Source organism: Haliotis rubra, unplaced genomic scaffold (assembly GCF_003918875.1).
Source record: "Haliotis rubra isolate DU_JTF1 unplaced genomic scaffold, ASM391887v1 Scf1481, whole genome shotgun sequence".
Lineage (NCBI taxonomy): Eukaryota > Metazoa > Mollusca > Gastropoda > Lepetellida > Haliotidae > Haliotis > Haliotis rubra.
Window position 1 is genome coordinate 16,990 of NW_025765427.1, and position 27,900 is coordinate 44,889.

The 27,900-nt window shown below is 41.2% G+C and overlaps 1 protein-coding gene across 2 annotated transcripts; it reads right to left on the bottom strand.

Annotated features, from left to right (window-relative positions):
• Positions 1 to 399: 399 nt before the first annotated feature.
• Positions 400 to 26,629, bottom strand: LOC124269861 (TBC1 domain family member 17-like). 2 transcript variants are annotated; one of them, XM_046704912.1, is made up of 12 exons: positions 26,577 to 26,629; positions 24,039 to 24,241; positions 23,601 to 23,676; positions 22,561 to 22,655; positions 15,696 to 15,943; positions 12,392 to 12,495; positions 11,569 to 11,701; positions 10,108 to 10,189; positions 7,542 to 7,632; positions 6,815 to 6,963; positions 4,583 to 4,721; positions 400 to 1,902 (listed from the first exon to the last, which is right to left on the bottom strand). In XM_046704912.1, the coding sequence occupies exons 1-12, from the start codon at positions 26,594 to 26,596 to the stop codon at positions 1,737 to 1,739; spliced, it is 1,506 nt and encodes a 501-aa protein (XP_046560868.1). In that variant the 5' UTR covers positions 26,597 to 26,629; the 3' UTR covers positions 400 to 1,736. The 2 variants fall into 2 exon arrangements, with proteins under 2 accessions (XP_046560868.1, XP_046560866.1); XM_046704910.1 differs by lacking the exon at positions 26,577 to 26,629 and adding an exon at positions 26,388 to 26,497.
• Positions 26,630 to 27,900: the final 1,271 nt, after the last annotated feature.

Consider the following 27,900-nt stretch of genomic DNA (forward strand, 5'->3'; position numbering starts at 1 on the left):
AGTTTAGAATATTTTGCAAAATATAGTTTAGAACAGTTGCCTGAAGTAAGTGGCTATATTTACACTAGTGAGTCTGAACTTTTGATGGGAAGTATATACAGACCCCTATACACAAAAACTGAAAAAGAGTTCCAAATGCTGTGTTACAGTGCATGGTGAAAATCAGTTGGTTGTGGTTAAAATAAGTTCCTGGGTGCCATGGTGAAAGAAACCTTAGCTTATAATGCTAAAGTATGGGGTTACGATCATCATCAGCTATATCAATGGGCGGTGGACACCAGAAATAGGCTTCACACATTGTACCCATGTGGGGAATCGAACCCGGGTCTTCGTGTGACGAGCCAATGCTTTAGCCACTAGGCTACCCCACATCCCCTAAGTACACAAAATCAAATATTATTGTACAGCATTTTAAAACATATTTTGTTCACAGGATGAATAGCAAACATTGGTGCAATATTTGCAACAGAAATGATGTGAAAAATGAAAATGATTTTACTGTATATGAAACTGACATTGTTACCTACAAGGTCTATCTTTTAATATTCAAATACAAATACAAACACACATTGTGAATATTCACTACATATGTGTGAATATTCATTACAACGCACACTACATATTGTGATATAGTGTAGATATTCTTTGGAATCAGTGAAAAGACCTCTTTCAAATAAATACACACACGATACAAATTGTGAATATTCACTGGAATATGTGAAACAGCTTCTTAAATATCAAAAGGCACATTTAAACTTCTTCAACAGAGCAGAATATCAAATATTATTGTATAGCATTTTAAAACATATTTTGTTCACAGGATGAATAGCATACATTGGTGCAATATTTGCAAGAGAAATGATATAAAAAATGAAATAATTTTACTGTATATGAAACTGACATTGTAACCTACAAGATCTATTGTTAAATATTCAATGGAATCAGTGAAAAGACCTCTTTCAAACAAATACACAATACATATTGTGAATATTCATTGGAATCAGCGAAAAGACCTCTTTTAAACAAATATACACACGATACATATTGTGAATATTCTTTGGAATCAGCGAAAAGACCACTTTCAAACAAATATACACACGATACATACTGTGAATATTCATTGGAATCAGCGAAAAGACCACTTTCAAACAAATATACAATGCATATTGTGAATATTCTTTGGAATCAGTGAAAAGACCTCTTTCAAGCAAATACACGCACAATACATATTGTGAATATTAACTGAAATCTGTGAAAGTACTTCTTTCAAACAAACACACACACGACACATATTGTGAATATTCACTGGAATCTGTGAAAGGACTTCTTTCAACACAAATACACACACGATACATATTGTGAATATTAACTGAAATCTGTGAAAGGACTTCTTTCAAACAAACACAATCTGTGCGATACATATTGTGAATATTCACTGGAATCTGTGACAGGAATTCTTTCAAACAAATATACACACGATACATTTTGTGAATATTCTTTGGAAATAGTGAAAAGAACTATGTCAAACAAATACACACACGATGCATATTGTGAAAATTCATCAGAATCAATTATCGTTAGTTTGAATCTTTCTAAAAATGATAAAATACAACTTGTGCATGTTAATTGGAATCAATGAAGGGTGCAAACAATGCTTGTGTTTACAATGTCAACAAACATGTTCTCATTTCTACACAATACACACGATACACACTGATAATAAATATGGCATATCTTTATTGTGTATTCCCCTTCAGCTTGTTGAGTAACTTCTGCTGGAGAGTCATCTCTTCCTTGGGAGTCTCCTCAACTAAATGGAAGCTGTCTTCTACAGTCTTACGGCAATACATGAAAAACAGTCGCTCGGACTTTGTCAAGATGTCATCCAGCTCAAACTTCAACCTGGAACACAAAAGTTGCATCATTATCTTCAAAATTCTTGCACTGTCTGCTGTGATTCACCTCAGCATGAACCACACCACTGCCTATATACATTACTATGTCACTGGGAATTTTGATTTATTTTGACGTAAGACAAGCCTTATATTTGCAGTAATTGAGAAATCAAACTGTTGAATCAGGATCTGAGTGAACTCTCCAACTTAAACCAGGGCTTGGTTCATACCAGATTTCTCTATAAGTTTGGATAATCATAGTGGTCAGTTTTACATGTTGATTTGTTGGTCAGAATGTGCAGCAAACATGATACCAGTGTCCACACAGAATAGACTGACGTTCCTCCACAAGTTCACTCACTGGTTGAGATAGTTGAGCATCAACATTATACCAGTGTCCACACAGAATAGACTGACGTTCCTCCACACGTTCACTCACTGGTTGAGATAGTTGAGCATCAACATAATACCAGTGTCCACGAGAATAGACTGACGTTCCTCCACAAGTTCACTCACTGGTTGAGATAGTTGAGCATCAACATTATACCAGTGTCCACACAGAATAGACTGACGTTCCTCCACAAGTTCACTCACTGGTTGAGATAGTTGAGCATCAACATTATACCAGTGTCCACACAGAATAGACTGACGTTCCTCCACACGTTCACTCACTGGTTGAGATAGTTGAGCATCAACATAATACCAGTGTCCACGAGAATAGACTGACGCTCCTCCACAAGTTCACTCACTGGTTGAGATAGTTGAGCATCAACATGATACCAGTGTCCACACAGAATAGACTGACGTTCCTCCACAAGTTCACTCACTGGTTGAGATAGTTGAGCATCAACATTTTCCAGTGTCCACACAGAATAGGCTGACGTTCCTCCACACGTTCACTCACTGGTTGAGATAGTTGAGCATCAACATAATACCAGTGTCCACGAGAATAGACTGACGTTCCTCCACAAGTTCACTCACTGGTTGAGATAGTTGAGCATCAACATAATACCAGTGTCCACACAGAATAGACTGACGTTCCTCCACAAGTTCACTCACTGGTTGAGATAGTTGAGCATCAATATAATACCAGTGTCCACACAGAATAGACTGACCTTTCTCCACAAGTTCACTCACTGTTTGGGATAGTTGAGCATCAACATAATACCAGTGTCCACACAGAATAGACTGACGTTCCTCCACAAGTTCACTAACTGGTTGAGATAGTTGAGAATCAACATAATATCAGTGTCCACACAGAATAGACTGGCGCTCCTCCACAAGTAAACAGGCAGAGCACACTGATCACCTACCACAAGTAAACAGACAGATCAGACTGACGATCTTCAACAAGAAAACAGACAGATCAGACTGACGATCTTCAACAAGTAAACAGACAGAACAGACTGACGATCTTCAACAAGTAAACAGACAGATCAGACTGACGATCTTCAACAAGTAAACAGACAGATCAGACTGTGATCTTCAGCAAGCAAACAGACAGAGCACACTGATGATCTTCAACAAGTAAACAGACAGATCAGACTGACAATCTTCCACAAGTAAACAGACAGAGCACACTGATCACCTACCACCACAAGTTAACAGAAGCCCGGATCAGACTGATCACCTACCACAAGTAAACAGACAGATCAGACTGACGATCTTCCACAAGTAAAACAGACAGAGCACACTGATCACCTACCACAAGTAAACAGACAGATCAGACTGATGATCTTCCACAAGTCAAACACAGAGATCAGACAGACGTCTCTTCCACAAGTCAAACAGGCAGATCACACTGATGATCTTCTAACAAGTCAAACAGACAGATCAGACTGATCACCTACCACAAGTAAACAGACAGATCAGACTGACGATCTTCCACAAGTAAACAGACAGATCAGACTGACGATCTTCCACAAGTAAACAGACAGATCAGACTGACGATCTTCCACAAGTAAACAGACAGATCAGACTGACGATCTTCAACAAGTAAACAGACAGAGCACACTGATCACCTACCACAAGTAAACAGACAGACAGAGCACACTGATCACCTACCACAAGTAAACAGACAGATCAGACTGACGATCTTCAACAAGTAAACAGACAGAGCACACTGATCACCTACACAAGTAAACAGACAGAGCACACTGATCACCTACCACAAGTAAACAGACAGATCAGACTGACGATCTTCAACAAGTAAACAGACAGAGAAAACTGATCACCTACCATAAGTAAACAGACAGATCAGACTGACGATCTTCAACAAGTAAACAGATCAGACTGATCACCTGACCACCACAAGTAAACAGACGGATCAGACTGACGATCTTCAACAAGTAAACAGACAGATCAGACTGACGATCTTCCACAAGTAAACAGACAGATCAGACTGACGATCTTCCACAAGTAAACAGACAGATCAGACTGACGATCTTCAACAAGTAAACAGACAGATCAGACTGACGATCTTCAACAAGTAAACAGACAGATCAGACTGACGATCTTCAACAAGTAAACAGACAGATGAGACTGATCACCTACCACAAGTAAACAGACAGATCAGACTGACGATCTTCAACAAGTTCACCCACCCACTGACACAGATGAACACCATCCCAGTGTCCTTTCAGTCAAACAGACAGATTAGACTGACGATCTTCAACATGTTCACTCACCCATTGACACAGCTGAACACCATCCCAGTATCCTTACAGTCAAACAGAGCATCGCGGAACTCCATGAGCAGAGCAGCACACATGAACACCTCGAACGTGTAATCCTTCTGTGGCATCTGGGTGGTCCGTGTGTCGCCACCTGAAGACAGCGAACAATGGAACATTATCTTACAGGTACACTTCCAGGTAAGTCCCCCTCAAGGTGTTTCTGACAGCGACTGCTTTGTGAGGTGAGGTGAAATTGGGTTTAACGTCGTGCTTGAGAATATTTCGCTCATATGACGACGTGCATGCGTGTGTATGTGTATGTGCGGCTGCTTGTACTAGCCCAGACTGAAGCTGGTTTTATAGTGCTAGCCCACTGAGATAACATGCCGCAGTGAAGCATGAATACCCCACTCAGACACAGTATACTGACTCCGAGCCGACCAGTCCTTGTTGTACCCATTAATGCCGGGCGCCAGACAGGAACCAACAAGTACCATATTTTAACGTCTTTTGGTATGACGCGGTCGGGGATCGAACCCGCGACCTACCGCTCTCCGGGCGGACGCTCTAACCACTACACCACAGAGGCGGTCGCGACTGCTTTGTAGTGTTGGGAATTGGTTAAAATCTCATAATTTATGATTGGTTCATTACTACCAATCAATCATCGAAAATGATTGGATAGCATCATTTATGAAATTTGTTAATGCACATAAAAATAAGGAAAAAAACCATGTAGTTCTTTTGGGATTTTTTGGCAATATCTCACATCTTTAAAGGATGACTAGTATGTTAGGAACATAAATTTCTTAGAATCATTAGATAAATTCAATCATGACTTGAAACGAGCTTGTAGTGCTTACAAAATGTAACAGACAAAACCAACCATGTGAAAAATATTGTTAATGGAAACAAGTGTTCCAGAATTGTTTGTGTTTGATTATGAGAAATTATGATCGATTCCTTGGTCGTTTAGCCACTATGACCAATCTCCGATTATTTCAATTAATCGGACCACCACTACTGCCTTGACCCCAAATACCTGTATCCTCCCCTTTAACGTACTACGTGGCCACAAGGTGTGACTTTACGCATCATCATCTGCACATACAATGTTTTCTGCTCAAATGAGTGAGTGAGTGAGTATGGTTTTACGCTGATTTTAGCAATATTCCAGCAATATCACGGCGGGGGACACCACAAATGGGCTTCACACATTGTGCCCATGTGGGGAATCGAACCCGGGTCTTCGGCGTGACGAGCGAACGCTTTACCACTAGGTTACCCCACCGCCCGTTTTGCTCAAATGAGATAGTATGGTTTTATGTTGCTTTTAGCAATATTCCAGCAATATCATGGCGGGGGACACCAGAAATGGGCTTCACACATTGTGCCCATGTTGGGAATCGAACCCGGGTCTTCAGCGTGACGAGCGAACGCTTTAACCACTAGGCTACCACACCGCCCCTTATGCTCAAATGAGATAGTATGGTTTTATGTTGCTTTTAGCAATATTCCAGCAACACCACAGTGGTGAACACCAGAAATGGGCTTCACACATCGTACACATGTGGCAAATCGATCCAAGGTCTTCAGCATGTTCAGAGGGTGCTTTAACCACTTGGCTACCCCACTACCTGCTGTTATGCTCAATTTTCAAATCAAGGTGAATCTCTGCATATGAATGGTACACAGTATAAACATGGGGGTCTTAGGCTCGGGGGAGGATTCACAGAAAATCAACCTTATAACATTGTGAGCAACTTTTTACAAGAAGAGAAATATCAGTTTATGCAATTTATAATTTTGATGAATTTTAAGGATTCATATAAACAATCTTTTTGATCCCCTGGACTTTCAAAGAAAAATATTTGCAGATACGATATTTTGCATCCAGTTAAACCTTGCTCAAATGTGTATAACACAAAACACCACACAGAACTAGATTTCTGGTGTGTTCTGTCATGATATTGCTGGAATACTGCTAAAAGTGGGTTAGAACCATTCTCACTCACTCACAAACTCACTATAATGGCGGGGCCGTGGGGTAGCCTTGTGGTCAAAGTATTCGATCGTCACACCGAAGATTGGGTACAATGTGTGAAGCCCATATCTGGTGTCCCCCACCATGATATTGCTGGATTATTGCTAAAAGCGGCATAATAGCTATAACTAACTAACTAACTAACTAAAACTAACTAACTAACTCACTCACTCACTATAATAGCAATTTATCATTAATACCTGTATTTGCAAATTCTAACATCTCTTCTTTCCTGAGAGCCTTCTCCGCTTCAAGGGAAGATAACTCTAAATGATGACTAGAGAGAATTTCAAAACATCGTAAGGAGTCCATGAATGAGAACTCTCGCTTGAAGCCCAGCAACAACCACCTGTGAAGATAAACAAACTTTGCTAGAAAGGATTAATTTGTGTTTAATATACAAGGACATATTTGTATTTGATGCCAAGATATTCTAGTAAAAATGATAGTTTTAAAAATTTACTTCGTTTGTTTGTTTAAATAAGTCACATGCAGTAATATTTGTTGCTTTCTCTTCTTAAAATTTTTGTTTTGAAATTACAGATTATATCATTACCAAGGACGTTTCCTAACATTACAACCCGTGAAGATCCGGGTTAGAATTGATCTTCAGTAACCCATGCTTGTCGTAAGAGGCGACTAACGGGATCGGGTGGTCAGGCTCGCTGACTTGGTTGACACGTCATTGTATCCCAATAGAACAGTTCAATGCTCATGCTCTTGATCACTGGATTGTCTGGTCCAGACTCGATTATTTACAGACCACCGCCATATAGCTGGAATATTGCTGAGTGCAGCGTAAAACTAACTCACTCACTCCTAACATTACAAACCATATACTTTGCAAGGGATTCCTAGTAATGAGCTTGAGTGAGAAGGCAAATGAACTTCGTGTGACTGAAGAGTTTGTCAGACTAGTGACCTTACCTGTGACAAAAGAAGAGGTTGCCAAGTTCATGGGCTTCAAAATGCCGGAGTAAGACTGGGTCTACTTCACTGAGTAGCATCCTGACTAGATCTGAAACACAGAGCATCAAAATGAACGCCAAATGAAACACCATAAAATCACCAATTGGTACACCACATAGAATATCAGTCAGAAAACCACACAGAACACCACATAGAATGTCTCACAGAACACCACACAGAATGTCTCACAGAACACCACACAGAACATTGCTCAAAACATCACAGAGAACACCACAAAGAACATTGCTCAAAACATCACAAGAGAACACCACAAAGAACATCACACAGAACATTGCTCAAAACACCACAAACAACACCACACACAACACCACACAGAACATCACACAGAACATCACAGAGAACATCACACAGAACATCACAGAGAACATCACACAGAACACCACATGGAACATCACAGAGAACATCACACACAGAACATTGACATCACACAGAACATCACACAGAACACCACAGAGACACATCACACATCACAGAACATCACAGAGAACATCACAGAGAACATCACACAGAACATCACACAGAACATCACAGAGAACATCACACAGAACATCACAGAGAACATCACACAGAACATCACACAGAACATCACAGAGAACATCACAGAGAACATCACAGAGAACATCACAGAGAACATCACAGAAGAACATCACAGAACACACACACAGAGAACATCACAGAAGAACACCACAAGAACATCACAAAGAACATCACAGAGAACACTCACAGAGAACATCACAGAGAACATCACAGAGAACATCACAGAGAACATCACAGAGAACACCACATGAGAACATCACAGAGAACATCACAGAGAACATCACAGAGAACATCACAGAGAACATCACACAGAACATCACAAAGAACATCACACAGAACATCACACAGAACATCACACAGAACATCACAGAACATCACAGAGAGAACACCACAGAGAACATCACACAGAGAACATCACAGAGAACATCACAGAGAACACCACAGAGAACATCACAGAGAGAACATCACAGAGAACATCACAGAACATCACAGAATGACATCACAGAGAACACCACAGAGAACATTGCTCAAAACATCTCACAGAGACACACAGAGAACATCACAGAGGGAACATCACACAGAACATCACACAACATCACAGAACACCACAGAGAACAGAACATCACAGAGAACATCACACAGAACATCACACAGAGAACACACAATCAGAGAAACACCACAGAGAACATCACAGAACATCACAGAACACCACAAAGAACATCACAGAGAACATCACAGAGAACATCACAGAGAACATCACAGAACATCACAGAGAACATCACAGAGAACACCACAGAGAACATCACAGAGAACATCACAGAGAACATCACAGAACATCACAGAGAACATCACAGAGAACATCACAGAGAACACCACAGAGAACATCACAGAGAACATCACAGAAACACAGAACATCACACAGAGAACACCACAGAGAACACCACACAGAACATCACAGAGAACATCACACAAACATCACATCACACAGAGAACATCACAGAGAACATCACAGAGAACATCACAGAGAACACACAGAGAACACCACATAGAACACACAGAGAACACCACAGAGCTCACAAGAACACCACAGAGAACACACACACATGGAACATCACACAGAACATCACAGAGAACATCACAGAACATCACACAGAACATCACACAGAACATCACACAGAACATCACAGAGAACATCACAGAGAACACCACAAAGAACATCACAAAGAACATCACAGAGAACATCACAGAGAACATCACAGAGAACATCACAAAGAACATCACAGAACATCACAAAGAACATCACACAGAGAACATCACACAGAACATCACAGAGAACATCACATGGAACACCACAGAGAACATCACAGAGAACATCACAGAGAACATCACAGAGAACACCACAGAGAACATCACAGAGAACATCACAAAGAACATCACAGAGAACACCACACAGAACATCACACAGAACAAACACACAGAATGTCTCACAGAACACCACAAAGAACATTGCTCAAAACATCACACAGAACATCACACAGAACAACACAAAGAACATCACAGAGATCAACACACAGAACATTGCTCAAACCATCACACAGAACATCACAGAGAACACCACACAGAACATCACAGAGAACACCACAAAGAATATAACTCAAAACACCACACAGAACATTGCTCAAAACACCACAAAGAACACCACAAAGAATATAACTCAGAACACCACACAGAACATCACAGAGAACACCACAAAGAACATCACAGAGAACACCGCAGAGAACACCACACAGAACATAACTCAAAACACCACAAAGAACACCACAAAGAATATAACTCAGAACACCACGCAGAACACCACACTACATTGAACAATACATATAACAATCCTCTGAGATCACCACACAGATAAAGTTTAACTCCCTCATGGTATACTGCAAGTAAGTTTCTCTACAGTCTCTCACATTACCTATTTTCTTCACCATCCCGTCCTCTGAGAAGTCGTCCTCAATCTTCTCCATGTAGTTCTTGAAGCACCAGAATGTCTCCACCTGAAGCCAGGAAACACATACAGACTCAGGACACTGCCTTCAGTGGGCTACAGAAGCTGGGCACGTACCACACTGATGACCAAGTCCGTTTGATTTCATTCGAGACCGATGAATTGCTCATTAACACAAAATCTAATAACTGCAACAAAACCAAATTTCACACAGTCACATGAAATCGACAGACCAACTCTGATGACTTGTCTCATAGTTTTGGACACCCTAATAAAAAAGTTGCTTCACAAACGATAATTATTTTGTTGCCATTTTTCCCTATTTCTTACAAGGGGGACCACTTGCTGGTAGAACAGCCAGGTAATCAATAAGCGTGTGTTGTGAAATTCCGGTTTCCCACGAGCAACGACCACACATCCCTTCCATCCTGTCATCAGTTACTGTGCTCAGCAGACAGATGTTCCAAACAATCCACAAATATTAAGTTGCTCAATTTTGTCTGTTTTTTCGAAAATATGAATGCCAAAGTACTGACTTTTAATGTAAAGAATCTAATATTATGGATCAACCTGATGGGTTGGTTGGTTTGTTGTTTAACGTCGCACTCAGCAATATTATAGCTATATGGTTAGTAAATAATCGAGTCTGGACCAGACAATCCTGTGATCAACAGCATGAGCATCGATCTACTCAAGTGGGATACGATGACATGTGTCAACCAAGTCAGCGAGCCTGACCACCCGATCCCGTTAGTCGCCTCTTACGACAAGTATGGGTTACTGAAGATTAATTCTAACCCGGACCTTCACGGGTGAACCTGATGGGATGCATGTTGACCTCCTTTTGATGATGAAAGTAATTCATTGTTGACATTTACAACTTTTCTCAGCTGATAAGGGACACATGTCTGTACAACATAACTTATCAAATGGAGATTAGCATCCTGTTCAACATGAACACTGATCTGCTGTGAAACGGGCAGTACTCCATACATCTTTTACATGAGAGAGTGAATATGTTTTTGTGACGCTTTTATCAATATTCCTTCAATATCATGGCAGGAGACAACAGAAATGGGTTTCACACATTGTACCCATGTGGGGAATCGAAACCCGGGTCTTCAGCATGACGAGTGAACGCTTTAACCACTAGGCTACCCCACCGTCCACCTTTTGCATGATAGACCCGGGTTCGAATCCCCACATGGGTACAATGTGTGAAGCCCATTTCTGGTGTTCCCCGCCGTGATGTTGCTTGAATATTGCTAAAAGCGGCGTAAAACCAAACTCAGTCAGTCAGTCAGTCTTTTGCATGATGTGACTGGGAAAGTATACAATCAGCTAAAATGTAAAACAACTGCACTGATGGATTTCTACATAAATAATGACATGGCTGGGGTAAAATCACCAAAGTGTCGACAGACTCACCTCAGACTCCATAACGAAGAGGAACCGAGACAGAATGTCATTCATACCCTGGGCATATCCTAGTTTAGGATTGTAGACGGCACATGTTACTAATATATCTCTCAGCTGGGTGAGATGAGGGTTGCTTCTACCCCTGGAAAAAACAGGATCCAAGCTGAAGATTAATTTTTTATTCAAAGGAAGCAAATAAGAAATAGAAGGACCAGACAATCCAGTGATCAACAGCATGAGCATCAATCTACTCAACTGGGATACGATGACATGTGTCAACCCAGTCAGCGAGCCTGACCACCAGATCCCTCTAGTCGCCTCTTACGACAAGCATGGGTTGCTGAAGACCATTTCTAACCCGGATCTTCACGGGTTACCTTAGTGACTTACGATCACCATAGAGCTTTGTGAACGGAGGCCCAGGTCAACAAGCCTGAATGCCTGACCCAGTTAGTCACATCTTAGAACAAGCATGGTTTGCTGAAGACCAATTCTAACATGGATTTTCATGGATAAGGTGAGTGAGTGAATGAGTTTAGTTTTATGCCACACTCAGCAATATTCCAGCTACATGATGGCGGTTTGGACCAGACAATCCAGTGATCCACAGCATGAGCATGGATCTACGCCATTGGAATACTGACATTAATCGTCCAAGTCAACAAGCCTGGCCACCATATGATAACATGGGTTGCTGAAGACCAATTCTAACCCGCATCTGCACGGGTCCGGTAATCAATAATCACCGATCGAAGTGAAAAAATCCCTGCTAAGGTCTATGTGTATGAATGTTCGCAAACCACCTCTGTATGTACATTGTTAAACGTCTTACTCAAAGTATTCCACATCTCGGTCTGTTCTCGGCACATCCTTGTCGATCACGCGGATGTTAGTCCTCATCTCATCTACGTCGATCTTGTGACGGTTCACAAACACCTGGAATACACAACACCATCATGTTGACAGGGGTGGAAATAACTTTAAAATTGCTAGTGTACTCCGGTACAGTGGCACATGTAAAATCACTTGCCCTGATAATTTTTCCACTATACCGGCCGTTTTCTAGTTGATTTTTAAAAAAACCAACTTAATTAATACTGGAAAGTCAACTGGACACTGGTACAGTGTGATATACAAATTTGCTTGCCCAACAGAAAAAACCACTGGACTCGGGCGTCGGGCAATTGGTTATTTCCACCCCTGTGTTGGTAGAAAATACATGCACGCACATGCACACGCACGCACAAAGAAATTCACAAGGGATCATAAAGCAAAATCTCATTACATTTTAAACAGATTGTGAAATTGTTATATCTGATCAATGTTGTAAAACAGGTGTTTTTCAAATTATAATCTTAAATTAAAATGAGAGAAGAGTAATAAATGATCATGAGTATTATTATTATTATACTTTAAATGCCTCTCAAGAATCTCACAATTATAATTTGTTTGATTTTATACATAATTTTCAATAATCCTCTGCTTGACGATGTGGACTTCAACTGTGAAGAATTCCCATTATGAAGCAAGGAATCTGAAAGATCTATTTTCCTGCATCAGCGGACATCTACTTAAGGGAAATTGACCTGTATCATAAATTGTATCTATGTAATGTGAAAAACGAATTGCTTGTTTTTGAATTAGGTGCTATGACATATTCTGTTTGTAAATAACATTGTAATGAAGGTGTTAGTCTGTCTCACAGTCCCTGAACCACATTAATTTCCCTACTGCCAAGCCCTCTCTGCAGTGCTAAAGCCCTAAATAAAGCAAGTCTAGATTTCCTCAGGTTCTGAATCTCTGGTCTCCCCAGGGCTCCTTTTCAAAATAAATGGGCTTGTTTGTTACTATCAAAATTATATATATTCAGAGACTAAGCCTTAGTCTATGAAGGTGTATATGTTTTCAAGAAACTCATTTGGACTTTGTACTCAAAATGTTCATGAATGCAGACTTGTTCTCGTCACTATATGGCTGGAATAATGCCGATGTGATGTAAAGCCCAACTCAACTACAAAACTAGTTTGTCAGCGACGGGCTTTAACTTCATCCGGCGATCTGATTGGCTAACACTTTTAAAACTCAACTCCGGCCCCGACGGCCTGCAATAATCCTCACCATCATGCCCTTTTAGATTATGAGGTGCCCTTTTCTATGAAGTTACTCTGCCCTTACTGAATCCAAGGGGAAACGCTACTGAACATTGACTAGCAGCTCGTAGCACAATAGCAGCTCTTTCAAAGGATAGTGAGTGAGTGAGTTTAGTTTCACACCGCACTCAGCAATATTCAAGCTATATGGCAGCGGTCTGTTAATAATCGAATGTGGACCAGACAATGCAGTGATCAACAGCATGAGCATTGATCTGCGCAATTGGGAAACGATGACATGTGTCAACCAAGTCAGCGAGCCTGACCACCCGATCCTTTTAGTCGCCTCTTACGACAAGCATAGTTGCCTTTTATGGCAAGCATGGGTTGCTGAAGACCTATTCTACCCCGGATCTTCACGGGTCTTCATAGGACAGGGATTCAGCTGGATATAATTCCAAATCATCTCTTTACCCATACTATTTCAGACATGTGTGTAAAACTAGAACCAAGTTCATTTTGTGTTGTTTGCATAAAAATACCAATATAATACAAGAAGGCAAAGTCATTAAGATCCCCCGCAATGGTAAAATACTCTCCATAAATATGTCAACTAGTTATGTCTAGGTCAAATGTTACATTGTTCTTCACACTGATCTAACGAAAACATATATATGTAAACTATTCATATACTAGCATGCTTGTATCAACAATAGACTGCCTGAGTGCTTCTACGGTTTGATGTGGTGGTGGTGGAATTGGGTTTAACGTCGTGCTTGAGAATTTTTCGCTCATATGACGACGTGCATCGCGTGCATGCATGTGCGGCTGCTTGTAATAGCCCAGACTGAAGCTGGTTTTATAGTGCTAGCCTACTGAGATACCATGCCGCAGTGAAGCATAACACATTATACTGACTCCGAGCCGACCAGTCCTTGATGTACCCATTAATGCCAAGCGCCAGGCAGGGACCAACAAGGACCATATTTTAACGTCTTTTGGTATGATGCAGTCGGGGATCGAACCCGCAACCTTCCGCTCTCCGGGCGGACGCTCTAACCACTACACCAACGGTTTGATGTACCTCAGCATTCTTGACAATGGAAATAGAGTGGTACTGTTGAACACCCACAAAGTGGAATTAGAGTATTGAAAGGTTTGCTCCAGACTACCACAACCATCAGTTTAAGTTGAAGTCAAACTTGTTGCATGGAAAAGCAAAAAGACCTATCTATGTGCACCAGTTTGGTGAAGAAACATTGAACAGGTTTTTTTAAGGTTCTGCTCCAGAAAAAGGGGACTACCACCAATTTCAGTCGAAGTCAAACTTGTTGCAAGGAAACACAAAAGATATTTAATTCAGAAATCCCAAACTACCAAAATGCAACAGTTCACCAAATGTTTACATACAGGCGTGAAACATGGTTTGGTCTGCTTCGAAGAAACCATGCCTCAAATTTTCACGGGAGGAAATGGAGCGTTTCGTGACGCATTATCCGAGTCTCTAAACACTATGGAATATCATAAGCAGGGATTATTCCAAAAGAGAAATGAGATGGTTGTATGCGACAGAGAATCAATCCAATCTTTCTTCCAACAACTTCTGTGTTTCTTCACTTTGGCATTGCCATCTTCTTCACACAGTATCACACAGGTGACTGCTGCTTTGATGATTCAGACATTTTGATAAGATGGAAACCGCGAGATATTATGAGATCGACACTAATATCAGCATATCAAATCGTGTGGTAGCAATTCGATCATTTGTGGTTACCACCACAGAACATGTTTTACAATGTATGGAAACTGGCAATCCGTTATGACATGCTGACACATGTGAGTCGCGCTTAAGATCTACGATTGTGAGTGAGTGAGTTTTATTTTTACACCGCTTTTAGCTACATTCCAGCAATATCACGGCAGGGGACACCAGAAATGGGCTTCACACATTGTATGTGGGGATTCGAACCCGGGTCTTTGGCGTGACAACTGAACACTTTAACCACCAAGCTATCCCTTCGCCCCAGGTCTAAGACTGACCCTTACCTGGGCCTGTAGTTTCATGAACTCGAGTTTCTGTTGAATCTCTTCCATGGAGTACGTGTCTGTGAGGTGCGTCTCCAACAACAGCGCAGCATCCACGGGGCCAGACACCACCCCCGCTGCTGCCATGTGCATTCCCTCAGGGGAGGTGTCGAAGGTGGGGCGGGCGGCACAGATCTCGGGGCTAACCGGGGGAGTGTTACCCTCCTGAGTCTGGTACTTGGCAATCAAACCTTGTTCCAGCGGAGTTGCTGAAACAGATGGTGAGGTGACGGAAATGGGGTTTATTGTCATACTTGAGAATATTTCGCTCATATGATGACATGCATGCATGTGTATGTGACTTAAGGTGATTTTATAGAGCTAGCTCACTGAGATAACACGCCACACTTAAGCACGAATACCCCACTCAGACACGTTATACTGAGCCGACCAGTCCTTGTTGTACCCATTAATGCCGAGCGCCAGGCAGGGAACAACAAGTACCATAAGGTCTTTGGTATGACACGGCCGGGAATCGAACCCGTGGCCTTCCCCTCTCTGGATGGACTCTCTAACCACTCCACCCTCTGCAATTGTGCCCTTCACAAAAACACCCTTCGTGATAATGCCCTTCATAACATCTTTCACGATACATACCTCTTGATAACACCCCTAGCAATAACACCCCTAGCGATAACACCCCTAGCGATAACACCCCTAGCAATAACACCCATTTGTGATAACACCTTTAGCAATAACACCCCTAGCAATAACACCCCTAGCGATAACACCCCTAGCGATAACACCCCTAGCGATAACACCCCTTGCGATAACACCCCTAGCGATAACACCCCTAGCAATAACACCCCTAGCGATAACACCCCTAGCGATAACACCCATTTGTGATAACATCTTTAGCAATAACACCCCTTGCGATAACACCCCTAGCGATAACACCCCTAGCAATAACACCCATTTGTGATAACACCCATTTGTGATAACACCCCTAGCAATAACACCCCTAGCGATAACACCCCTAGCAATAACGGCATTGTGATAACACCTTTAGCAATAACACCCCTAGCGATAACAGCCCTAGCGATAACACCCTTAATAGTAGATTTTGAGTATTGATTGGAATTTAATGGAGTATCAGTAATCTTGTGTTTCGTTTCATATATGCACCACAACATTGCTACTCAGTACTCTTTTGTAAACAGGTAGAAAAACATTAAAACAAAACTTTTTCAGATAAATACATCTGTAAATGATTCTAAGACCATACACCATTGCTGTGGTGCGCATCTGCTACGTTTTCTAAATTATTTCTTACCGTATCGTGCACATATTGTATCCGTACATACGCCGATATGGCCCTTATCTGGAGCAATGGAGGATACTACCTCTACTCTAAATACAGAAAAGTAAGATCCACTTACATCCTGGCCGGGATACTACCTCTACTCTAAATACAGAAAAGTATGATCCACTTACATCCTGGCCGGGATACTGCCTCTACTCTAAATACAGAAAAGTATGATCCACTTACATCCTGGCCTGGATACTGCCTCTACTCTAAATACAGAAAAGTATGATCCACTTACATCCTGGCCTGGATACTACCTCTACTCTAAATACAGAAATGTATCATCCACTTACATCCTGGCCTGGATACTGCCTCTACTCTAAATACAGAAAAGTATGATCCACTTACATCCTGGCCTGGATACTACCTCTACTCTAAATACAGAAATGTATCATCCACTTACATCCTGGCCTGGATACTGCCTCTACTCTAAATACAGAAAAGTATGATCCACTTAGATCCTGGCCTGGATACTGCCTCTACTCTAAATACAGAAAAGTATGATCCACTTACATCCTGGCCTGGATACTACCTCTACTCTAAATACAGAAAAGTATGATCCACTTACATCCTGGCCTGGATACTACCTCTACTCTAAATACAGAAAAGTATGATCCACTTACATCCTGGCCTGGATACTGCCTCTACTCTAAATACAGAAAAGTATGATCCACTTAGATCCTGGCCTGGATACTGCCTCTACTCTAAATACAGAAAAGTATGATCCACTTAGATCCTGGCCTGGATACTGCCTCTACTCTAAATACAGAAAAGTAAGATCCACTTACATCCTGGCCTGGATACTACCCCTACTCTAAATACAGAAAAGTATGATCCACTTACATCCTGGCCTGGATACTACCTCTACTCTAAATACAGAAATGTATCATCCACTTACATCCTGGCCTGGATACTGCCTCTACTCTAAATACAGAAAAGTATGATCCACTTACATCCTGGCCTGGATACTACCCCTACTCTAAATACAGAAAAGTATGATCCACTTACATCCTGGCCTGGATACTACCCCTACTCTAAATACAGAAAAGTATCATCCACTTACATCCTGGCCTGGATACTACCTCTACTCTAAATACAGAAATGTATCATCCACTTACATCCTGGCCTGGATACTGCCTCTACTCTAAATACAGAAAAGTATGATCCACTTACATCCTGACCTGGATACTGCCTCTACTCTAAATACAGACAAGTATGATCCACTTACATCCTGGCCTGGATACTACCTCTACTCTAAATACAGACAAGTATGATCCACTTACATCCTGGCCTGGATACTGCCTCTACTCTAAATACAGAAAAGTATGATCCACTTACATCCTGGCCTGGATACTGCCTCTACTCTAAATACAGAAAAGCATGATCCACTTACATCCTGGCCTGGATACTACCTCTACTCTAAATACAGACAAGTATGATCCACTTACATCCTGGCCTGGATACTGCCTCTACTCTAAATACAGAAAAGTATGATCCACTTACATCCTGACCTGGATACTGCCTCTACTCTAAATACAGAAAAGTATGATCCACTTACATCCTGGCCTGGATACTGCCTCTACTCTAAATACAGACATGTATGATCCACTTACATCCTGGCCTGGATACTGCCTCTACTCTAAATACAGAAAAGTATTATCCACTTACATCCTGGCCTGGATACTACCTCTACTCTAAATACAGAAAAGTATGATCCACTTACATCCTGACCTGGATACTGCCTCTACTCTAAATACAGAAAAGTATGATCCACTTACATCCTGGCCGGGATACTAACTCTACTCTAAATACAGACATGTATGATCCACTTACATCCTGGCCTGGATACTGCCTCTACTCTAAATACAGAAAAGTATGATCCACTTACATCCTGGCCTGGATACTACCTCTACTCTAAATACAGAAAAGTATGATCCACTTACATCCTGGCCTGGATACTGCCTCTACTCTAAATACAGAAAAGCATGATCCACTTACATCCTGACCTGGATACTACCTCTACTCTAAATACAGAAAAGTATGATCCACTTACATCCTGACCTGGATACTGCCTCTACTCTAAATACAGAAAAGTATGATCCACTTACATCCTGACCTGGATACTACCTCTACTCTAAATAGAGAAAAGTATGATCCACTTACATCCTGGCCTGGATACTACCCCTACTCTAAATACAGAAAAGTATCATCCACTTACATCCTGGCCTGGATACTACCTCTACTCTAAATACAGAAAAGTATGATCCACTTACATCCTGGCCTGGATACTGCCTCTACTCTAAATACAGAAAAGTATGATCCACTTACATCCTGGCCTGGATACTACCCCTACTCTAAATACAGAAAAGTATGATCCACTTACATCCTGGCCTGGATACTACCTCTACTCTAAATACAGAAAAGTATGATCCACTTACATCCTGGCCTGGATACTACCTCTACTCTAAATACAGAAAAGTATGATCCACTTACATCCTGGCCTGGATACTACCTCTACTCTAAATACAGAAAAGTATGATCCACTTACATCCTGGCCTGGATACTGCCTCTACTCTAAATACAGAAAAGTATGATCCACTTACATCCTGGCCTGGATACTACCTCTACTCTAAATACAGAAAAGTATGATCTACTTACATCCTGGCCTGGATACTACCCCTACTCTAAATACAGAAAAGTATCATCCACTTAGATCCTGGCCTGGATACTACCTCTACTCTAAATACAGAAACGTATCATCCACTTACATCCTGGCCTGGATACTGCCTCTACTCTAAATACAGAAAAGCATGATCCACTTACATCCTGGCCTGGATACTACCTCTACTCTAAATACAGAAATGTATCATCCACTTACATCCTGGCCTGGATACTACCTCTACTCTAAATACAGACAAGTATGATCCACTTACATCCTGACCTGGATACTACCTCTACTCTAAATACAGAAAAGTATGACCCACTTACATCCTGGCCTGGATACTACCTCTACTCTAAATACAGAAAAGTATGATCCACTTACATCCTGGCCTGGATACTACCTCTACTCTAAATACAGAAATGTATCATCCACTTACATCCTGGCCTGGATACTGCCTCTACTCTAAATACAGAAATGTATGATCCACTTACATCCTGGCCGGGATACTACCTCTACTCTAAATACAGAAAAGTATGATCCACTTACATCCTGGCCTCGATACTGCCTCTACTCTAAATACAGAAAAGTATGATCCACTTACATCCTGGCCTGGATACTACCTCTACTCTAAATACAGAAAAGTATGATCCACTTACATCCTGGCCTGGATACTGCCTCTACTCTAAATACAGAAAAGTATGATCCACTTACATCCTGGCCTGGATACTACCTCTACTCTAAATACAGAAAAGTATGATCCACTTACATCCTGGCCTGGATACTGCCTCTACTCTAAATACAGAAAAGTATGATCCACTTACATCCTGGCCTGGATACTTCCTCTACTCTTAATACAGAAAAGTATGATCCACTTACATCCTGGCCTGGATACTACCTTTACTCTTAATACAGAAAAGTATGATCCACTTACATCCTGGCCTGGATACTGCCTCTACTCTTAATACAGAAAAGTATGATCCACTTACATCCTGGCCGGGATACTACCTCTACTCTAAATACAGAAAAGCATGATCCACTTACATCCTGACCTGGATACTACCTCTACTCTAAATACAGAAAAGTATGATCCACTTACATCCTGGCCTGGATACTGCCTCTACTCTAAATACAGAAAAGTATGATCCACTTACATCCTGGCCTGGATACTGCCTCTACTCTAAATACAGAAAAGTATGATCCACTTACATCCTGGCCTGGATACTGCCTCTACTCTAAATACAGAAAAGTATGATCCACTTACATCCTGGCCGGGATACTGCCTCTACTCTAAATACAGAAAAGTATGATCCACTTACATCCTGGCCTGGATACTGCCTCTACTCTAAATACAGAAAAGTATGATCCACTTACATCCTGGCCTGGATACTGCCTCTACTCTAAATACAGAAAAGTATGATCCACTTACATCCTGGCCGGGATACTACCTCTACTCTAAATACAGAAAAGTATGATCCACTTACATCCTGGCCTGGATACTACCTTTACTCTTAATACAGAAAAGTATGATCCACTTACATCCTGGCCTGGATACTGCCTCTACTCTTAATACATAAAAGTATGATCCACTTACATCCTGGCCTGGATACTGCCTCTACTCTTAATACAGAAAAGTATGATCCACTTACATCCTGGCCTGGATACTACCTTTTACTCTTAATACAGAAAAAGTATGATCCACTTACATCCTGGCCTGGATACTGCCTCTACTCTTAATACAGAAAAGTATGATCCACTTACATCCTGGCCTGGATACTGCCTCTACTCTAAATACAGAAAAGCATGATCCACTTACATCCTGACCTGGATACTACCTCTACTCTAAATACAGAAAAGTATGATCCACTTACATCCTGGCCTGGATACCACCTCTACTTTAAATACAGAAAAGTATGATCCACTTACATCCTGGCCTGGATACTACCTCTACTCTAAATACAGAAAAGTATGATCCACTTACATCCTGGCCTGGATACTACCTTTACTCTTAATACAGAAAAGTATGATCCACTTACATCCTGGCCTGGATACTGCCTCTACTCTTAATACAGAAAAGTATGATCCACTTACATCCTGGCCTGGATACTGCCTCTACTCTAAATACAGAAAAGTATGATCCACTTACATCCTGGCCTGGATACTGCCTCTACTCTAAATACAGAAAAGCATGATCCACTTACATCCTGGCCTGGATACTGCCTCTACTCTTAATACAGAAAAGTATGATCCACTTACATCCTGGCCTGGATACTGCCTCTACTCTTAATACAGAAAAGTATGATCCACTTACATCCTGGCCTGGATACTGCCTCTACTCTTAATACAGAAAAGTATGATCCACTTACATCCTGGCCTGGATACTGCCTCTACTCTAAATACAGAAAAGTATGATCCACTTACATCCTGGCCTGGATACTGCCTCTACTCTTAATACAGAAAAGTATGATCCACTTACATCCTGGCCTGGATACTGCCTCTACTCTAAATACAGAAAAGCATGATCCACTTACATCCTGACCTGGATACTACCTCTACTTTAAATACAGAAATGTATGATGCACTTACATCCTGACCTCGAAACTTACTCTATTTTAAATACAGAAAAGTATGATCCACTTACATCCTGACCTCGATACTGCCTCTACTCTAAATACAGAAAAGTATGATCCACTTACATCCTGGCCTGGATACTACCTCTACTCTAAATACAGAAAAGTATGATCCACTTACATCCTGGCCTGGATACTGCCTCTACTCTAAATACAGAAAAGTATGATCCACTTACATCCTGGCCTGGATACTGCCTCTACTCTAAATACAGAAAAGTATGATCCACTTACATCCTGGCCTGGAGCTCAGTACAAGCATGGTCTTCCATCTCTGTCTCAACTCATGATATTTCACAATGTAGTCCAACAGGATTGTCTCCCTTTCTCTGCAACCGGAAAAATCAGGTCAGTCTAAACTCTAGAGCTGTAGCAATATTGAATGATTCCTACACTAGCGACATTATGTTTGGGAAACTTTTTGGGAATGTCAGACAAAATATTCATGAACAAGTTTCAACTTTGACAAGTTAACAATTATATATCTTGCTTGTTCAATAAACATATATTTGATAATATGCCCTGCTGGCCAAGGGAGCCATGCCAATTTACTTTAACAGTGCACAATGTACAAGATCTGAACTTGCTTTTAGTACATGCTAACATAGCGCTATTCAAAGAACACAGGGGGTGGTGGGGTAGCCTAGTGGTTAAAGCGTTGGCTCGTCATGTCGAAGACCCGGGTTCGAATCCCCACATGGGTACAATGTGTGAAGCCCATTTCTGGTGTCCCCCGCCGTGATGTTGCTGGAATATTGCTAAATGCGGCGTACAACCAAACTCAGTCAGTCAGTCAGTCAGTCAAAGAACACAGACTTCAGCTGGAAAATGAGGTGTGACTCTGATGACTACACAGACAGTGATTGAATTACTGTTACTGTTTATGTAACATGTGAGGTGAGGTGAGGTGAGGTGAAATTGGGTTTTACGTCGTACTTGAGAATATTTCGCTCATATGACGACGTGCATGCGTGTGTATGAGTATGTGCGGCTGCTAGTACTAGCCCAGACTTAAGCTGGTTTTATAGTGCTAGCCCACTGAGATACCATGCCGCAGTGAAGCATGAATACCCCGCTCAGACATATTATACTGACTCCGAGCCGACCAGTCCTTGTTGTACCCATTAATGCCGAGCACCAGACAGGGACCAACAAGTACCATATTTTAACGTCTTTTTGGTATGACACAGCCGGGGATCGAACCCGCGACCTTCCGCTCTCCGGGCGGACCCTCTAACCACTACACCACGGAGGCGGTCTCAGGGTTGACTGACCTGCTGGTGGAGGTGCAGGGGTACAGGCCAAACACAAACTGCCACACCTGCTTCCTAATACTGGGTTCCACACCTCCTGAAACATTCCAGAGTTATCTCCCTTGTCAGTCATTCCGATTTCACATTGTCTGAATGTATTCAGTAAAGACCAATTTCATTTCTTGTTTTACGGATCCGCCGGTCGTTTTTTCAAGATAAGAAAAAAAATATAAATTTATTTTCCCCGCTTATTGGCAAAAAATGGAAACTTACAAAAATTGTTTTGTTGTTTTTTGCCCCGTATACACTTCATAACTTGCCAAAAATAAAATACTTTTAGTATGCAAAGGGAATATTACTTTGACTGGTGATTTATATTTTTTATCTTTTTCCCTCCTGCCTTAAGGTTTTCTGAGGACAAAAATCTGTAAACAAGAAATAAAATTGGTCTGGCCTTACCCAAGAATACAGTTCTCCTCAAGCCATGTTCATCAACAAGCCTCCCATCGGCGTCCAGAAACTGCAAGAACTTCTCCTCAGTGAGGGGGGCAGTTCGCTTGCTGACAGGGACATCCTCCAAGATCTGGCCGTCTATCTGAGGGGGGGAGGGTTTTGCCGGGACGATGTCGATTCTCTCAAACGATTCATCCGAACTGCATGGCCTGGTTAAAAGACACAATGATAATAGATATTTACACATTTACTCAATAAACCTTTGACGACTTTACTTTCATAGGACTGCCTGACTGACTGACTGAGTTTAGTTTTACGCTGCATTTAGCAATATTCCAGCAATATCACGGCGGGTGACACCAGAAATGGGCTTAACACATTGTGCCCATGTGGGGAATCGAACACGGGTCTTCGGCGTGACGAGCCAACGCTTTAACCACTAGGCTACCACACCGCCCCTTAACATCTTTAAAGGATGACTAGTATGTTAGGAACATAAATTTCCTGGAGTCTTTAAGATAAATTCAATCCTGACTTGGAATGAGCTTGTAATGTTTATGAAATGTAAGAGACAAAACCAACCTTGTGAAAAATATTGTTAATGCAAACAAGTGTTCCAGAATTGTTTGTGTTCGATTATGAGAAAACATGATTGATTGCTTGGTCGTTTAGTCATTACGACCAATCTTCGATTATTTCAATTAATCGGACTACCACTAGAATTCGGACACCTGGTAGACTAGACTACAGTCTTTGTGTACCCCTCTGACAAGAGTAACTTGGCATGGCTCCAACAGGTAAAAGCTATGAATACACAATGCCATTTAGAAGTGGTCAGATGTGACACATGTTACGTATGGGATTCCACTTTCTCATTAAAGTACAAATCATAGTATGGGTTCGAATCCTGGAAGGGCGGTACTTTACTGAGAAGGTGTAATCCCAAACATAACCTGTGTTTACAGACTTCTGTCAACCAAGTCGCTGAGCCTGATGACGTTGGCTGTACGATAATTATAGGTTGCACCTTTAGAATACAGCACCACAAACTCTCATGCGGACGGTCTCTGTCATAGGTCACGTGTCACTAAGACAAGGAACCAGTTTTGTGAGAATCCGTCGGACGAGAACCTGCAACCTTCGGATTGTTAGCCCGACAGCTAACCGACTGAGCTACGTCCACACTGTTACACAATGTGCATATTTATCTAGTCATTCCTGAGACGTTACAGAAAGCATCGAATAGGTCACAGACAATTACAAAGGTTACGGGTAGACTTGGTGTCTCATGATTTTAATCTACAGACAATATCCCGGTAACCCTTACTCACAGAGAGTCACATCAGGATACTGTGCTACATGAAAATGTTGCTGTAAGCACCATACACGGTTTTACACAGACTTTTAAAAATGGGAGTCAATGGTGACTCACAATATTTATTTTTGGGAGTCATGAAAAGTTTAATATTTCTTTGTGTTAATCATTCTCAGTATGTAACTGTCTATGTCACACCACCAAATGAAACTACAGCATTGTTCAATTCAAACAGCCAGGATTACTGTCTCCTCCGAGTTCTCTGGAACAATCTGACAATATCATTTTTTGCTTATGGAATCGATTTTATTGAACTGTTGTGACTGACTGACTGACTGACTGAGTTTGGTTTTACGCCGCTTTTAGCAATATTCCAGCAATATCACGGCAGGGAACACCAGAAATGGGCTTCACTCATTGCACCCATGTGGGGATTCGAACCCGGGTCTTCGGCCTGACGAGCCAACGCTTTAACCACTAGACTACCCCACCGCCCCGAACTGTTGTGAGGGTCACCCATAAAACTTGCGTCAAGCTTGACTCGTATGATAATATTTTGAGGGTCGTTTACAAAATTGTTGCGTCGAATACGCAAGAATAACGCGTCATGTTAAACCCTGACCATATCTTATTGGGTCTATGGTTTAAGGGATGGATTATAGCAGAGACCATATATGGTCTCTGATTATAGAAAGGTGAGTGGTATCTTATGTCACATCATCATATTTCATCCAACAATATTTATAACATTCTCTTCCTAATGCAACATAACATGAGTTGGTAGTATTCATGGGGGATTTTTATATATGAGCTTGAGAAAATCTAACAACAACATTGGGATAATTAGAAACAGATGGCAGACTTGTTAGCAACTGCAAAAACAGGAAATATTTCATTTCAAATATGTTGTTTACACATATTTGTTTTTGAGGCATACGCTAAAGTATAATATTTCGATAAACACGGATGCTGACACAGTTCCATACAACACAAACACACATCCATTGTTACAACAGCAAACCCTCAAAGGAAAACAAAACCTCTTTCGGGCCCCTCCCTCAACGGGGAGTTGGTTGTAAGTTGATCTCATGGCTTACGAATGATCACTGACAATTGTAAATTGGTTGACAAATCCAGCAGTGGCAATGTCAAAGAAAGTGTTAAGAAGACCTGACATAGTTTCATTATCAGAAATAACTGATGGTTTTATCAGCTGTCAAAATACCCACCTCTGATAGATGTTCGTCATAATTGCCAATCAGAGTTACCTCCCCTGAATAGTGCATGCCTAACAGCTTTCTATGTATATAGTATCTAAACTTTGATTTTAAATTGTTTGCTCTTCAGTATTTTAGCTATATGACTGCGGTCCAGTGATTGACATCATGAGCATCGATCAGTGCAAGTGACATAACATGTATCAAGTCAGCGAGCCTGACCACCCGAGTCGCCTCATGCGTAAAGTTCGGACATCAACTAATTCCTACTTCTGCATGGGGTAATTTTGTAAATATATTAGTCTCGCCGACTTGTTAAGTTATAATACACTTTTAAGTCATGCCTGATAAAAATGTTCATCATATTAGCACCTTAATGATGAAACCCATGGCTGTATGATCCCCAGGGAGTTGAAAAAGTATTGGATAGTACGATGGTGTCCTATGACCGGGGATAGTAATGTACGTAGAGCCGTCAGCAGGCAATGTGCCTGGATGTGAGCGCCATATAAGCGGACTATTACTGTTACTGTTACATTCAAATTTCGGACTACTAGTGAATTATTTTGTGGGCTAGTAACTTTCAGGCATAGCTATCCCGACTGGCTAGCAAAATTTGGAAACTATTTCGCACGCTGCAAAGCGGTATTAAACTCGACTAACTCACTCACTCAATCACTCACTCGCCGAATCACCCACTCACTCACTCACCCATCCACTCACTCACTCACTAACTCTCTACTCACCGTTTACACGCCATGATGGGAGCGACGCATTCTCAGAAACACACATATACATCTGTTTGACTAGCAGCAGGAAGCTAGTTACAAGATTGCTGGATTATTTTGGGATATGTTTACTTTCATTTTCAGAGCGTGTCAAGAACAAGGAAGTAGATGTGGTTCTTTCAAAGGACATTATTTGCACATTTCCAATTTGAACATAATTTCCTTAAAATGCAAACAATCAGGATGATTGTTATAATCAAGCAAAGTTTATTATTTGAAGCAATGGAAAACTCTTTTCGAGCTTGTTTTGACACGTTTGTATATGCCGTTTGAAAAAGTAAACGATGTAATGAAGAGCTTTTTATCATACAAAAGTTTAATATTATTAGACGATAAACCTTCTGCGTTGTTTTAGTGTAGTTTTAGGGGCGGTGGGGTAGTCGTGGTTAAAGTGTTCACTCATCACGCCGAACACCCGGGTTCGGTTCCCCACTTTTACAGATCAACATGCTGATTTTATAAATTTGAGTTCACTATAGATTCGATATTTCTTCTGGTTTGAAACTTCGATCATTAACGTTTTTTGACAATATCTCGTGAAAAATAAA

Coding starts and splice junctions, on each gene's coding strand:
- LOC124269861 (XM_046704910.1), bottom strand. CDS start 26,437: ATGAGATCAACTTACAACCAACTCCCCGTTGAGGGAGGGGCCCGAAAG. Junction 23,677..24,038: donor GAGGAGAACTGTATTCTTGG/GTAAGGCCAGAC, acceptor GGAATGTTTCAG/GAGGTGTGGAACCCAGTATT. Junction 10,190..11,568: donor TCTTCGTTATGGAGTCTGAG/GTGAGTCTGTCG, acceptor TCCTGGCTTCAG/GTGGAGACATTCTGGTGCTT.